The sequence below is a fragment of the Octopus bimaculoides genome, chromosome 1, assembly GCF_001194135.2.
Source record: "Octopus bimaculoides isolate UCB-OBI-ISO-001 chromosome 1, ASM119413v2, whole genome shotgun sequence".
NCBI classification, from domain to species: domain Eukaryota; kingdom Metazoa; phylum Mollusca; class Cephalopoda; order Octopoda; family Octopodidae; genus Octopus; species Octopus bimaculoides.
The window spans coordinates 173,821,725-173,838,480 of record NC_068981.1 but is presented as its reverse complement, the minus strand read 5'-3'; the positions used below and the strand labels follow the sequence as shown (position 1 = coordinate 173,838,480).

The following is a 16,756-nucleotide window of genomic DNA, read 5'->3' as shown; positions in this document are numbered from 1 at the left end:
GGGGGGGGGGTAGGACAATCAGTAAGTTGCCATACATACATCAGACAAAAAATTTAATTTTCATTGGTGGCACTTATAAATTTCAAAAAAGAGAAAAAAGAAGGGGCAGTTTTAATGAAAAAGAAGTATGTTACATTTTACATCCTAATCTTTTTATTGTCTAGCTAGCTAGAGCCTGCCATTACAATATTGTTAGATATACCTATTTTAAATCTTTTAGTTTTAATCCATGGCTGAAGGAAATAACTCCAAAACAAAAAAAAAACAGACTTTTCAAAATCGCTGATATGGCCGATGACAGTACCACCTGATTGGCGCTCGTGTCAGTGGAAAGTTAATAGCACATCCGAGCGTGATTGTTGCGAGGGCCAGGGATTGGCTCCCGTGCCAGGTACACGTAAAAAACACCATTCAAGCGTGATTGTTGCCAGTGTCGCCTTACCGGTACGTGAAAAACAACATTCAAGCATGGTCATTGCCAGTGCAGCCAGACTGGATCCCGTGCAGGTAGCACATAAAAAACACCTTTTCAGCGTGGTCGTTGCCAGAACCACCTGACTGGCCCTTGTGCCGGAGGCACGTAAAAACACCTACTACACAATCAGAGTGATTGGCATTAGGAAGGGCATCCAGCTGTAGAAACTTTGCCAGATCACACTGGAGCCTTGTGCAGCCTTCTGGCTCACCAGTCGTCAGTCAAACCGTCCAACCCATGCCAGCATGGAAAGCAGATGTTAAACGACGACGATGATGATGATTCAAGGTCATTAGTGCTACTTTCATTTTAACCTTTTAGCATTTAATCCGGCCATATCTGACCCAAATATGTGACCTGTTTCATGTTCAAACGGGCGAAATCTGGCCAATCCTATAATATTATTCTAAAAATAAACACTCACATCATTGAAATCTTGAAGGTTCATGATAATGCACAATTAATACAAAATAATGTGAATAAATAGGCACAAGGCTTTGGTCGACCCCGAGGCTATTTACAAATTTTACTCACAAAGTTTGAGTTGGCCTCATGCTATGATAGAAGACATTTGTGCTAAGTGAAATGAGATGATTGGGAATAGCTGTTTGGTTGATGGTGATTTGGCACAGCTGATTGGACATGGAACCTGTTTTGGCAGCAGTACCTTTTGGCACTGGAGGCAAACATACACACACACACATGCAAAAATATACAAGTACAGATAGAGATAGTGAGAGTGAGAGAGAGACATTACAATTTATTAATTGAACACATCTGATATTTTCTTTCTCTTCATACACATAAAGAGAGATTCGCTTGCACATAAAGAGGGAGAGAGAATGAGCAAAACATTAAAACAACTTATGTCAAAATAAGTCAGTGTCAAATTAAGCAGTGCCAAATAAGCAGCACCAGAATATTTCATATCCCATACAGTGTGAGTGAAACCAGAACAACATAACTGTGAAGTGATTAGATAGAAAATGAATACACTTACCGATTCAGAGATCTACTCCTTGACCTACGGAAACGGTACTTATCAGCTCTTTTACTGTATCCTCTACTTTCACTCACAATGAGAACATCATCATCATCGTTGTTGTTAGTAGAGGACAGCTGAGAAGTTTTGTGTTGCTTTCGTCCAGTGTCAGAGCGTTGACGAGATATTGGGCTGCTGTCTCTCTTGGACCGATGTAAAGGTGAATTAGAACGATGCTTAGATTTTGAGTCATGAGATATGCGCTTTGGAGAGCTCCGAGAACGTTTGTGAGGAGGTGAGCGTTCAACTGATGGCCGTCTCCTATAAGCAGATTGAAAATGCAACATATAAGAAATTGAAGTCATTCAATTTTTTTTGAATAGCTGAAAGATACACACACACACATACATATATACATAGGTCAATAAAACATAAGAAAAGAAGCACATTCTAAAGAATAGAGCAGTAATTAGTAAAAGAAGAAGTTAAATTCTGGTCATAGAGCTACCAAAGGTTTTGTATCTACAGCCTTGTGGATAGCTTGTCAGACTACATACAAAGACAAAAAGATTATTAAACTTTCTATTATGCGGACATGAGGAAACACTCAGATATCCAGATTTAACAGCTAACATATAAAAACGTTAATTAGGACAGATTATCACCCCTGGACCAGAGGATAATAAAACCCTTACTGACCCAAAATAGCCTAACCAGCAGATGGGGAGATCCAATTTTCCAGTAGGTAGCGCTTGCAATGGACACATTTAGAGAAAACATCTTTACAACTATTCAACGTGACAGGTTTAGCATAATACTCAAGAATTTTGGTTCTCTCCACAATGCAGATTTTGCAATGGCTGCTCCCATTAATATATGGACCTGGATGGTCTATTATTTTCCACTTGATTTCACATGAGGTCCCTTGATCTTTGAGGTGCCACACATGGCTGGCCAGGCACATGACAAAATGTCTTTCTGAGACTCTGAAGGATGACTGATAGTTGCAGAAGTGACGTTTAAAAGATGTATTGGCTGATCCAAAGGCGTTTTCTCTAAATGTGCCCATTTCAAGCACTACCTACTGGAAAATTGGATCGCCCCATTAGCTGGTTAGGCTATTTCGGGCTTGTAAAGATATTTATCCTCTGGTCCAGAGGAGATAACCCGTCCTCATTAATGTTTTTATACGGTAGCCATTAAATCTCGATATCTGAGCATTTCCTCAGATTCGCATGGTAGAAGGTTAATTTTTTTTCTTTGTGTAGAGTCTGATGAGCTGTGCACAAGGCTGTGGCTTTCATGGACACAAAACCTTTGGTAACTCTGACCAGAATTTAACTTTTGTTTTAATTACATACACACACACACACACACACACACACACACACATACATATATAGATAATAGAAGATCTCATGAAATGAATTCTATGAACACTTCAGATGGCTGGCTAGAAGCAATAAATATTTTTTTATCTAGATTACATATTTTCTATGAATGAGATAAGAGACACGTCTCATTTACAAGGTCACCATATTCTAGCAGAAAGAAATCCCTATGATTTCACTTGGCTTGACGTGTCTTCTCAAGCACAGCAAATCACCAAAAATCTCATACATACATACACAGACACATCTCATTCCATACAGAAAATGGATAAAAGTTGTAACATCACATGCAGGATTCAAACACCACATTTGCTATAAACCACTTAACTGAACTAACTGCTAAACCAAAGCAATATCATAGCCCTTGACTGCCTAAATTAGTCACATAATGCACATACTAGTGACCAGTCAACAGAAATCTCAGTCCATACAGTATTTAAGTCTAGCTGATAAAATACTTAGATGCATACATACATTTAAATATATATGCATGCGCACGCACACATTATAAACAAATACATATATGTATGTATGATATATGTGTGTGGGGAGAGAGAGAAATTTAACTTCAATAGTTTATGACATCGAAGGACTGAAAGAGGAAGTAGATCACTTGAGGTTTTGATAGAAATTATGAAAAACTGAACTTTCACACAAACACTGAGTTCATGAAATAAATATTAAGTTTCAAAGAGACAAAGAAAACTGACAGCTGTTGTTAACTAAATAATTTCAATAGAAACAATCATTTTCCAAAGATATACTTGAAAAACATTAAACTAAAATGTAATCTTTTTGGTATCTCATATTAATTTAAGCTGGATTTGTTCTTTGAAATTGATTGTTCTCAATAGCTTATTTCCCAAACCAAATGCAAGCAGGGACACTCAGTTTATATTCATACATGAGGATTAGTTTAACTTCAATTTTAGTAAATACATGCTTAATGTTGAAATTAAACATGGTAAAGTTAGAGATATTTTGTTAATCATTCCCAAAGCATAAAGCAAAATCTGAAAGAGAGGGATTTTGCGAATTTCCAAGTGGGAAGAACATGCCCAGAAACTGATTAGTCTTTACTCTTGACTTGGTGGACAGTGTAGTACAACTGGCATTAGGTCAAAGAGAAATGTACTTAGTAAATAACAAAGACTTCAAAACCATAGCAGTTCAATATGTAAGAGATTTGGTAGAATTTAGTTCCTTGTACTGAAGGCAAGCAAATGGATATACAAAAATGCAGAGGAGCTTAGTTATGCAAGAGTAGATAATAGAAGATCTCATGAAATGAATTCTATGAACACTTCAGATGGCTGGCTAGAAGCAATAAATATTTTTTTATCTAGATTACATATTTTCTATGAATGAGATAAAAGACACGTCTCATTTACAAGGTCACCATATTCTAGCAGAAAGAAATCCCTATTTAATTGTACAAGCCTTCAACTGAAATTAAGGCGGTTTGAAGGAAATGAACAGAGTGCATTTACTACACATGTAATACAAGAAAATCAAAAGATTCCAGTCTTCAGTTATGCAATAATTCTAATAATATAACAAAGATTAGTGATGGAAGTAGCTCTGCTGAGAATATAGTTGGAGGGTTAGAAGCACACTGATGTTCAGAGAATTATTAATTCTATTAATATCAAAGGTTTTTCCATTCATGCCTAAGGTATGCCTAAGAAGTATAATGTTGCATGGCAGCAATGACTGAGTACTAAATCTTGAAGATCTTCAAAAAGCTGGAGAAAAATGAGTTATCTATTAGATGCACAATGTTAACTTGCATGAAAAATAAAGTACATGTGAAATGAGAAGGTAGTTAGACATTAACGGCATTAGTTGATTGTGTGCAGGTAAGTGAAAAAGTGCTATGTGGAAGGAACTCGTCTCAGAGAAAGACAAAACTCTTGAGAAGCAGTAAGGTCTAATCTACAAAAACTGGCTCTATGCAAGACAAAAGAAAAAGACAAATGTCATACTGTAGCTCTCTCCAACCCATGCCAACACTGAAAAGTAGATGTAATAATGACAAGAATATGTAGGAGATAGATAACTAAAATAGGAAGTCTAATGAAAATACAAAAATCTAGACAGAGAGAAAGTTTCTAGGTATAAAAGAATATGCACTATATCCGTGCAAAGATCAGCTAATATATTAAGAGACAGGGGAAAGAAAAACCAAGCTACTGAACTAGTAATGAGGGGATGAGTAAATCTAAGTGCAGATGAATATACTAAACTTATACTTCTGATATAATTTACAATTAGCAACAACTGTATCTACAACATAACAGCTTATCACCTTTTTTCTATTACTCTCTCCTCTCTATCACTCTCTTGCTCTGATTCTCTAACTTCCATTTCTCTCTTTTATCAACTGCTTGGTTATGTTGCTTCTATTCAATTTCCTTACTATCAACTATCATACAACTGCCGATCACTCACTCTCCCTTTTGACACACTATCCCCCTCTAGCTGTAGCTCTCTTCCTATCCTTTCGGGTGGGAAAGAAAGGAATGAATGAACAGAGGCAATGCAAGGAAGAATGATGAATGAATAAAAACAGAGACAACATAAAGGGTTACTCTTCAGTTTTGCTGGAGACAAGACAACCTCTCTAGTGCTGGTGCATCTATTACATTCAGTAAAGTGGTTAGTAATTGAAAGGCCTCAAGATGTAGAAACAATACCAAAAATGAAATGTACGTATGAGGGGAGGGCCTTGACTCCTCTAGGAAGGCAGTAACTTCAATAACTGACCTATAATGACCTGTCCAGCCCATACCAACACGGCGAAATGAACATATGATGATAAAGACCTCCCAGAACCTTCACCGTTTCAGTATGCCAGCCCCTGCTATATCATACGTCAACAAGAGAGCTTATATGTGGTCATTTGACTTGCTAGAAATAACAGCAAAATCTTTTTTAAATTATACCCTAGCGTTTTAATAGAAATGCTCATGTTAGATAATGCAGTCCTAGCTATATTACGTATGGATAAAAGATGGCTGGAATATCTTTGACCATAGGACTACTCAATCAGGGCTGACCTTGAGATAAACAACAGCAGTTTGCTGTATTAAAAATGATACTTCAATGAAACTAAAATAATTTTGGAAATTCATCTATAGAAAAGAGTCAAAGCTGGTCAAATCAATAACTGAAGGATTAGTCGTTCAAATAATATAATCAATAAGACCACTATATCCATGATCGACACACTTAACATCTAGTGGCCTAGTAAGAGTAGATACTACTATAATGTGATGTGTAGAGTTCACTACTTTAAGAGTGATGTAGAAATGACTGTAAAATTGGTGACCGCTTAATTTACTTGCAGTACTGAATTCAACTGCCACTTGTGTTTATGGTTTGAAGTGTTCACATTCTCATTATCATTTAGTGTCTGTTTTCCAAGCTGGCATGGGTTAGACAGTTTGACTGGGACTGGTAAACTGGAGAGTTGTACCAGGCTTCAGTCTGATTTGGTTTGATTTTTACAGCTGGATGTCCTTTCTAATGCCAACCACTCCAAGAGTGTAGTGGATACCCTTTACATGTCACCAGCACAGGCCACAACTATGATTTCACTTGGCTTGACATGTCTTCTCAAGCACAGCAAATCACCAAAAATCTCATTCAATACCATTTATTTCATTATATTTTTCATTGAATTTCATCATGCTAGAAGGAAAATAATTATGCTGTTTCATACATATTGAGAAAGTGAAACTCACTATTCAGTGAGGTGTAGAGAATTAGTTTTACTTTTTACATTTTATATAGCAATCAGTGAAGAAAAGCATCACAGGTTCATTGTATTTTTAACAGCAAGAGTAATAAAGGAATTAATAGAACATGGTAGGCACAGACGTGGCTTGTGTGTACCTTTGTCTTCATATCATATGATAGTTGTAAACAAGTAAATCACTGTCATACAAGCAATGTTGTTTGCTTCCAGTCTTCCATGTCTGACCATGGGAAATATTATTTAGTTTGGAAACAGGTGAGGGTTGGCAACAGGAGGGGTACCCATCCATAGAAAATCTGCCTCAATGGCGGCGAGCTGGCAGAAAATCTGCATTAAGGTGGTGAGCTGGCAGAAACGCTAGCATACCGGGCGAAATGCTTAGCGGTATTTCGTCTGCCGTTACGTTCTGAGTTCAAATTCCACCGAGGTCAACTTTGCCTTTCATCCTTTCAGAGTCGATGTAATCGACTTAATCCCTTTGTCTGTCCTTGTTTGTCCCCTCTTTCTTTATTGCCCCTTGTGGGCAATAAAGAAATAAGAAAATCTGCCTCAACAAGTTTTGTTTGATCCATGCAAGCATGGAAAAGTAGGTGTGATGATGATGTACATAAAACAAGTATTGTAGCTTGAAAGGAACTGTTAGCTGAAAACTCAGATATTTTTAAAGTAGAGAACAATAAAAGATATTCAAGTTATGTTTTTGAATGAGAAAAAAAAGAAGTTAATAAAAAAAATTAATTAATAAAACCAACAAAATAATAAAAATACTTACCTTGGAGGAGAAGAATGCTTGTGTTGGTCATGTTCTGATCGATAATGAGAGTTATTTGTTTCTGAATCAATCCAGACCACATTCCGATCTCCATCAGAATACTTTTTACTACTTCTCTCATGGCGCAAAGATTCCCTTTCAGAGATTTTCTCAGAGGACTGTTTCTCTTTTGACTTAGGAAATGTTGTATGTGGAGAATGACTTGTTGATCTCCGACTCTGCTGTAAAAATTGTTCTAAGTATCTCTCCACTGAGTCTTCTCGCATTGGTGTACTTACTGAAGAAACTAATTTATCCCCTTTAGATTTATGAGATGATGACTGTGATGTCTGCCCTGTGCTCTTTCTGTTTGCAAAATAAGTAACATTATCTTCACTGTGGTCAATGACAATTCTGGTGTCACATTCTCGCTGTGATGTTACATCTAACTCATGTGCAGATGCATGCATTGGAGAAGAGTAATATTCATAATCATAGTTTCTCGCATAGTTGCTATTATCAGAAGGTTCTCTCTCCCTCTGGTGTGAATCTTCTGCTTGATTATTTTTGTTGTAATAAGAGCCTTCTCTATAGTAAGAACTGTCATTTTTTTTATAAACAGATTCAGTCTTTTGAGAATTACTTTCACTACCATGACTATGGGAATGGTGGTGGTGATGGTGGTGATGATGATGATGATGATGGGAAGGATGGTAGTCATCTTCTTTTGAATGGGGATCAGACTGCTCAGGAGATAGCTTCACTTTCTGACTTTCAATCTCACCTTCTTCAGCTTCTTCCTCAGAATCTGACCCATAACCCTGAGCTATAAGTGCCATAGCATTCATTATCTGTGCATTTTTCTCCCCATTTAAATGGGCACGGATAGCATCTCTGGCTGCTTCCAGCTTAGCTAGGTCATTATCTTCTAATCGCCCTTTCTGGTCACTGTCATCCTTTGAAGTTTGGTATTTCTCTGACCTGTGCTTTTTACGCTTATGTTTGTGCCGTTTTCGATCATTGCTATGTTTGTGCTTATGTTTATGTTTGTGCTTGTGTTTCTTCTTGTCTCTTCGACTATGTACCTCCTTCTCCATTCCATCTTCACTACATGAACTTTCACCCCTGTAATAGAGAAAAATGACAAAATTAAAAGTAACCAGAAACACAAAGAAGCAAAATATATACAATAACTAAAGTCACAGCAGAATAAATTGACAAAGTGATTCCCAAGTTGTGTACATATGCAAGATGAAGCTAATTGTGCCGCAAAATTAATAAAATTACCTTTAAAAAAAGATGGGAAAAATACATACTGAAATTCTAACTGAAATAAATTGAAATTATAGTCTTGAGACACATTTTTTGTTCAAATGATACTCACAATAAAATATTTCTCTAACATCTGGGATGGCACTGCTATCACATATACAGATAGCTTAGGTCTTTGGTAAACAATCTGTAGTGTGTCCTATTCCCAAGAAGAGCTAATTCTTCTCACTGCAACTTATTGCCCTATCATACTCACTCCCAACAATTCAAGGACAATGAAACACAGGCATTGACAACAACCATCTCCCTCACCTTGAATTTCTCTCTCCCACCTTAATTACTGTTAGTGGGATCTCACTCTTCAAGAAATATAATGAAAACTGTTGTTGTCCTTGATATCAGTGAAGTTTTCAACTGTTTCTGTATCAGACAAACAAATCTGGCAGAGATGGAAATGTCTACTTAACGGATCCATCTGTCTCCTGTCTCTTGGATTAGTGGTTGTTTGTTAGATCACACATCTGAAATATGTGTTAATGAAGTTCTCTCCGAACCCCACTACACTCTATCAATTCATACACCGCAGGGTTTATTTGTCTCCCTACACTTTTCTTTTTAAACATCTTGTTGCCACCTCCAACAAAGCCCAATCCTACACAGATGATACCACCCTTCATTCCTCGAAAACTTCACATCCATCAGACACATGCAACCTAGATATGGGGACTACTACATGGTCACTCACCTGCTAGAAAATAATAACCAAATCCCCTCAAATTACACCCTAAAGTCTTGGCAAAGTAGAGACATGTAGTCCTAGATATACAAAATGGATACAGCAGGATTGCTTTTAATCATAGGCTTGACTGACTTTGAGTTAATCAACAACACTTCACACCAAATATGCACCTACTCAATAAACAGAGACCACAGAAATATCTAGTGAAGACAGACAAATTTTATCTTCTTCAACAACACAAAGACATAACTACTGTACATAAAAAAAAATCATTACCATACCCAACTCACCATCATGAACAATATGCAACTAGAACTCACAGTTATTACAAACACTAGGCCTCATCATCACTGAGGATCTCCCCTAGCAAAGAATACATCTTCAATTATATTCAAAACAGCATCACAGATATTGACTTTTCTCTTCAGAAGATCAGAAAATGCATCAGTCCTCCTCCATAACTACTAATTGTCTTTAAAACCTAAGTGAGATCCAAAATGCAAAATTGCTCACCAAGTGCTACTGATCCACACAAACAGCTAAGACCATATCCAAAGAAAGCCACTCAATGATGTTTCTCACAAACCCACCTAAGTCTCTAGTTCACAAATGTGCTGTCTTCTCTAATGCTACTATAGTGGTTACTGCTCCTTGGAGTTGACTAATTTCACACTCCCAACACACACACCACCACCACCCTTGACCAACTCTTACACTGAATTTTCTCTCCCTATATTGTAAACTCTCTCCTATTCCCTTCCTGCAGCTATCAACTAGTAACTATTCAAGAGAAATATCACCTGCAGAAACCTCACCAGTCTTGGAGAGCCAGTAAAGAGCATGGGCACAGGCTCTTCCTCCCAACCAAAACAATGGGCCACCTGGCTGATTAGCATGAAGACATACATCTCAAGTCCACAGATGTATCCTCTCTTCACTCTTTCTATTATACTGTTACTTCAGAAGCATCTATCCTCTTATGCCGCCTTCATTCAGGCCTACCCAGACTCACATGTCACATGTACCCAGCCACTCGCATCACTATGCCCAGTCACCCAAGCCAGGGCCACCCTGTAGAATTCCCTCTTTGCAAATGTTTTTCTTACAACTTCAACTTGCAGCTGTTCAAGAAAAATATCAACCACGTTGATGTCTTTAATAGGAACAGTCGCTTTCCCCAGACCAAACCAATAAGAAAAAAAAAAAGCAACAACTTAGAGTGGTTACATTGATAGAGAGTAAATATATTGATAGAAACGTGTCAGGAAATGAGTATTGAGCTCCCAATGGATATTAATTTCAGATTTCGGCCTCAAATATGAAGGATAGGTATAGTCGATTATGTTGGACTTGTATTTTTTTATTTTATCAACCTCCAGAGAATGAAAGGCAAAAGCTGACTTCGGTTAGATTTGAACTCAGAACGTTAAAGGATTATATTAAATACTGTATATCTAACGATTCTGTCAATTCACCATCCTTTCGATATTGGAACTTGTCTAGATATAGTCGAAAATATTAGTAGACTTCGACAGTTGATTAATTAGTCTTTAAGAGATAAAGAGGGGTTAATTCGTGGGTGTGATTAATGAAATATAGTCAATACGAAGGGATCAACATTCAACTATCCAGTATGCTTTTGGGTCGTGTAATGATATTAACGTAACAGGAATTGAATAATCTATCGAACATACACAGATTATATTCAACCCTCCAACAATACGAGGTTATATTCAATGTCTGAAATCAATACCAGTTTCCGAAATCAGAAACTTAAGAAATAAACACTAAGAGACTGTGTGCAAACTTTATTATTTGGCGACAAAGCAAAGAGCTAATTAAAGCCACGAGATATAATAAAATACACATGCTTCTCAAAATGAAACAAAATAGTATTCGTAACTTCGAAGCACTGGCTTTTAACAAAAGTATTTATTCAAGGAAGCTTTTCGTAAAACGATATGGGAATATAAACAAACAGTAACCGGTCATTGGTAATGATTGTAAATTTATGGATTTATTTTTATTTCAATCTTAATTTTTATATGCAAATGATCTACAGATTTCGAATCAATACATAGATGCCATTAAGCAAATGAAAACACTCAATCATTTTCCCTTTCGTTCATTTTGTAACAAGAATAAATACGCAGAAAGTCATATTGGAATTTTTGTCTCGGATTAAAAACCACGGTATCTAACAAAAAAAAAACCTTCGTAAAAAAAAAAAGGTCTTAGAAGAGGAGTCATTTATAACTACTTGTAATATTGGGTAAAACATAACATAGACCGTAATTAGTTAAAATAACATTAACACTGCAGCGTTTAGTTCATTTCGTGAAGGAAATAAGAAAGAAAACACGAACTCTCTTGTCACCAAAGTAACACACGCAGGGTCAAAAGAGCAATAAAATCAATAAATTGAAACTTTTCTCTGTGCTTTTTATAGAACAGAATTATTCAGCAATTTTATATAACCAATTAAAGATATAGAATTTGCTTACTTTTTACTTGCTTGGTGTTCTTGATTTAAAGTCTCAATCTCTAAGAGAGCGGATTGCATGTCCGCCATTGCACTTATGTTATATATAATATAGAGCCGTGCAATATTTATTATGAAAACAAATGAAGTTTATAATGATGTCATGTTAAGTTGCCTTTCCGATTAAAGAGATAAAATAAAATTAATATTCTTTGATGAATCGTTGGGCATTTTCATAAGCTGTGACAATGTTCGAAACTAAGGAAATTTGAAAACAGTCAGGTTCGATTTCCAATATTACAGATCACCCAGAAAACTGTTTTTATTGAAAGCTTCAACTGATTTGCAACACAAACGTCATCAATTAATATAAATTCTATTTGTCTAAGAATTTCTAAATATCTTTATTGGAATTATCCAAATCTGTTTTATGTAAATATTTGTTTCGTATTCTTAAAAACTGATTTATATTGGTTCACAATTATATTATGAGATTTATTTCGAAATGTATCGATTACTGTTTTTAAAATGTTACCACTTCGTATTGTTTTCTTTGACTCCCATCCTCCAAAAAGAAATTACTAAATCTTAAATTATAGTTTATTTGGGAACTTGCAATGACAACTTAAATATTCAGTTTCTTTTGAATAAGTACCCCCACTTTTTTTTTTCTACGTGAAGAGGTTAGGAGTCGGGAAACGACTGAAATCAACCTGGAAATTTACTTCTTAATTTCCATTTAAAAACTGCATGTGGCTTGCATACTTTTAATTTAAAAAATAATAATAATTAAACTTGGGCTTCGATGTGACCGCTAGACTTGTTAGAAATAACAGCCCTATCTTCCTCAAATTACCCCTACTATCTTGTAAAAGGACATATTTCATAAATACCCTTAAAAAGAAGGAAAGTTCACGACTTGAGGACGTTTGATTAGGTCTGCTCAATAGTCAGACGTAATTACGAATATTTGAAGAATGGGTTGAATCAAGCGTCTACATAAAGCGCATGTGTAGAAATATAAATGGAGTTTGTTTGTATGAAGGTCATGCCTTAAAAAAAAAAAAAAAAAACTATTGACATTAATTGAAACTGGCGGCTAAAAAAAAACTGAAAACTGGTAAGGGCTTTGATAGATGAATGCCATAAAGGAGACATTAATTGATTCGATATGGCGGTTTCTCAAGTTAACGATTTACATGAGTTTAGGTGGAATGTCTTCTTTGACAAAAAAATGGATAGGCATTGCAGTAAACAGTTGTCAAACAACAGAAGAAAAGAAAGTGAGTAATGAAACAGAAAAAGCAGGTGAGAGAAAGAAAGCAAAAGAAAGAGCTTTTGGTTATTTGACAAGAGTTGCTTGCAAGATATTTTATGCAAATCTGTTCAATGGTTTCATTACAGTTTTCGCGTGAAGTTTTTGTGTGTATCTCTGGTGAGGCCTGGCTCCTCGGATTTATACACAAAGCTACCGATGCTATATTAAGCAGCAATAATAGCTATAACAGCTCGAGTAGATCTTGCTTTGCAAAGTCTCTCGCAATTTGACGGCTTCCGACTTAAGATTCATCTGATAAACTTCTAAAGATTTGTATCATTGATTTCTGTTATATGCAAGAAGCTTCACATTTAAGGGACGGGTATAGTCGATTAAACCAACCATCTTTATCACTTGGTACTATATCATATTGATCGATAAAGGCTCTTTGTGAGTGCTTTAACTTCCTATATGAATAGGGTTGCAAGACTAGAAAATTAGATATATGGGACACTCTTCAAATCTCCCTGTATATATATAAATTTATACATGCCTACACACCCAGAACAATATATCAGATAAAAGTAGAGACATAAGTTAAAAACAAAGCAATTATTTTAATGGGTTATGAGAAAAACAAAAGTAAAATCATTTCAAAATTATTTAATACAAGCTAAAAAAATAATTTCTGTTAAAGTGAAATAATTTGAAATTCAGATAACAGAGAAATAAGCAAAACAATCTGTTAAAACGAAATCATTGTAAACTTGTTTTATTTAATGACGAATAGAGACAATATAGAAAAAAATAGTGTGAAAGCATTTGAATATTATTATTTAATACAGGCAATATAGGTAACTAAAAGAAATAATGAGAAACTGAAATCATTGCAAAATTCATATTTAATAAAGACAATAAAAAGATGCAAAGGAAATAATTTAGAAAATTATCATTTAATGCAAGTACAGAATATAGACTAAAAAGTTGTTTCAACTGGAGAACATGAAAAGAAATGAAACTGATAAACTTCTATGCAAAATTTTCTTAACAGACCGCACGAGAATTAAACTCGAACCTTTATCTTTAGTTCTATTTCACTGATGTTTTGGGTTTTGTTAACAGGTCCTTGTTTTCTAACACATACCGATAAAATTCTTTACATTGACAGTTAAGGTTCTATGTGCATTATAAGATAGCTTCTACAATAGCCATACCGAACTTATTTTGTTCTTCAGTTCGCTGAACATTCATCATCGAGAAGACACGCTCAACATTAGCATTACGCGCTGGTATGCTAAATAAGGACTTGCACAAAATTAACAACTCGGAGTATTGTTCTTGAAATTTAATCTGCTGAAGGATAGAAAACCGTCTTTCATAGCACAGTTTGATCTTCCATTCATCAGATTTGATCTGCATCTCTTTAGCAAGGAGTTTTAAAATGTTGACCACTGACAGAAAAGAATGTTATCGTCAATTTTTATACCTTTGTTGTTGTTTTTTAATACTAGACAAGACGATTCTACATGTTCCCATGCTGTAACTATATCTAATAACATCCATGTAAAGCTATCAAAATTTTCAAAACACAAAACCTATCTCTCAAGATAGTTATGGCAAGTGTCGTAGTAGTATCCACTTCAAGTAGAAATTTATTTTTCTCTTCAGATTTGACACCGTCATTATTAAGGTAATCCTTCACGCTGAGAGGAATAAACTTTTCATTAATTCTTTCCTTTATAACTGCAACAAGTTCTTTTAAATAGCCAAGCACTTCAATAAAGCTGCTTTCTCTCTATTCTATCTTCATAATCCTGTTGCAGAGGTGAAGATTTTGGCGAAGGTCTTAGCGAAAAGGTTGGCGCGTGTCGCGAATGGTATAGTCGGGGAGGCACAGACATGAGCCAACCCAGGCAGAACCATTCAGGATACCCTTCATCTTATCTGCTATACCATAGAGAGGGTTGGTAATAAATCTGGCGAAGGTGGGGCATTGGTACATTTGGACTAGTCTAAAGCTTTTGATAGGGTTGACCATCGATACCTGGCGACTGTGTTTGCGCTGTACGGCCTGGGCCTTGGCTTCCTCGGGTGGTTTATCGCTTTGTACCACAACATTGACTCGATAGTTCGGGTGAACGGTTTCCTTTCGAAGCCGTTCTGCATCAGACGCTCGGTTCGTCAAGGATGTCCGCTCTCACCGCTTTTGTATGTGGTGGATCTCGAGCCCCTACTGCGAAGGTTGAGTGGCATTCCGAGAGAACCAGGTCTAGAGGAGTTTTTTACGACTTACGCGGATGATATCACTATCAGCGTAACCTCACTACCACGCCTACGTGAAGTGGGTAAGACTATTAAGGCTTACGAGGAGGTGGCAGGAGCAATGATTAACCGGGAAAAGTCGATCGGCTTGCAGCTCGGCACCTGGGTTGGCAAGTCGATGCCTTCAGACAGCGTTGTTGGGCGCTGGACGGAGGGACCGGTTAAGTTGCTGGGAGTTTGGTTTGGACCAGGCCTCCAGATAGAGACGAACTGGACGGAGGTATTGAGAAGTCAAGACCTGGTCTTGGCGGTGGCCATCCCGGAAAGGGAGGACGGAGGTGGCCAATGTGTTTATCGCATCGGTCATTACCTACCGTCTGACCGTCGTGCCCTGTCCGGATTCGTGGTTGATCAGGTTGGAGAGACAGCTCTTTCGCTTTTTGTGGAAGGGCAGGTCGCCACTTGTGAAACGCTCTGTCTGCTGTCAAAAGCCTTTAAATGGAGGTTCAGGGATGCCTTGGTTAATGATGCGCAGGAATGCGTTGAGATTGAGGCATCTCTGGATTCTCCTGGATAGTGAACGGGTGTGGTCTCCGCTGGCCAGACAAATGTTCCCCGAGTTCAAAAGTTTTTGCGAACAGGAAGCCTGGTGTTCTCGTAGACCGAGGTTGATTGAATGGCATAAAGAGTGTCGTAAGGCCCTCTTGCTATTCCGGCGCTCGGGCAACGCCAGCGGTGGGTGTTCCACACGGATTTTATATAGTGGGTTGGTAGAGTCTGAATGCGACGATGGCCTGGGGGCGACTCTAGGTCTCGGGTTTATTCAACTGGACAGCCTGTTTCACCGTACATTCGGGTTGAGAACGTTGGACAACTTTCAAAAGTCCTTAACCTGGCAATGCTATAGAGGTGCCTTGCCCGTTTGGGATAAGCTCGCAAAACACGGTAAGCGTCAGTCGCCGACCTATCCAAGATACGAGGGAGACAGGGAAACCGTCCCTCACGCTATTGTTCAGTGTCCGGAGATATCTGAAATGTAAGCTAATGCTGAACACCTGTTGTCCGGCGAAGGAAGAGTACAGCTGTCGGCTGAGTCAATTATAAAAATTGACCCACCGGGAGTTTTAACAAACGAAAGTAAGAATTGTTTTCTCATGGTTGTAGCAATAGCGAAAGAGGCAGTATGGAAGACTAGGATAAAAGGAATCAAGACAGGCAACTTTATCTCTGGCCACAATTTACGATCATTTTTTACTTTTTATTTGAAAAGGAAAGTGTGGCTGGAGAGGCAATGTCTGTCGGAGTGTACGTTCCAAAAGAGATGGAAGCATGTAGCACGAGTGTTGTGCGTGCAAGGAACCGTGTGAATAGACGAAAAAAAAAG

At 37.1% G+C, this 16,756-nt stretch overlaps 2 protein-coding genes across 2 annotated transcripts in view; one reads left to right on the top strand and one right to left on the bottom strand.

The window, feature by feature from the left end:
- LOC106867656 (serine/threonine-protein kinase PRP4 homolog) overlaps positions 1 to 12,083 on the bottom strand; it is a 35,765-nt gene extending 23,682 nt beyond the window's left edge. The window contains exons 1-3 of the mRNA XM_014912587.2: positions 11,875 to 12,083; positions 7,381 to 8,484; positions 1,476 to 1,778 (exon numbers count right to left, since the gene is read on the bottom strand). Of these exons, the coding sequence (XP_014768073.1) occupies positions 1,476 to 1,778; positions 7,381 to 8,484; positions 11,875 to 11,942 (1,475 nt within the window). The 5' untranslated portion in view covers positions 11,943 to 12,083. The remainder of the gene's footprint in view (positions 1 to 1,475; positions 1,779 to 7,380; positions 8,485 to 11,874) is intronic.
- Positions 12,084 to 12,371: 288 nt separating this feature from the next.
- LOC106867657 (mismatch repair endonuclease PMS2) overlaps positions 12,372 to 16,756 on the top strand; it is a 42,752-nt gene continuing 38,367 nt past the window's right edge. Inside the window, exon 1 of the mRNA XM_014912589.2 lies at positions 12,372 to 13,160. The gene's annotated coding sequence lies outside the window, so the exon portion shown is untranslated. The remainder of the gene's footprint in view (positions 13,161 to 16,756) is intronic.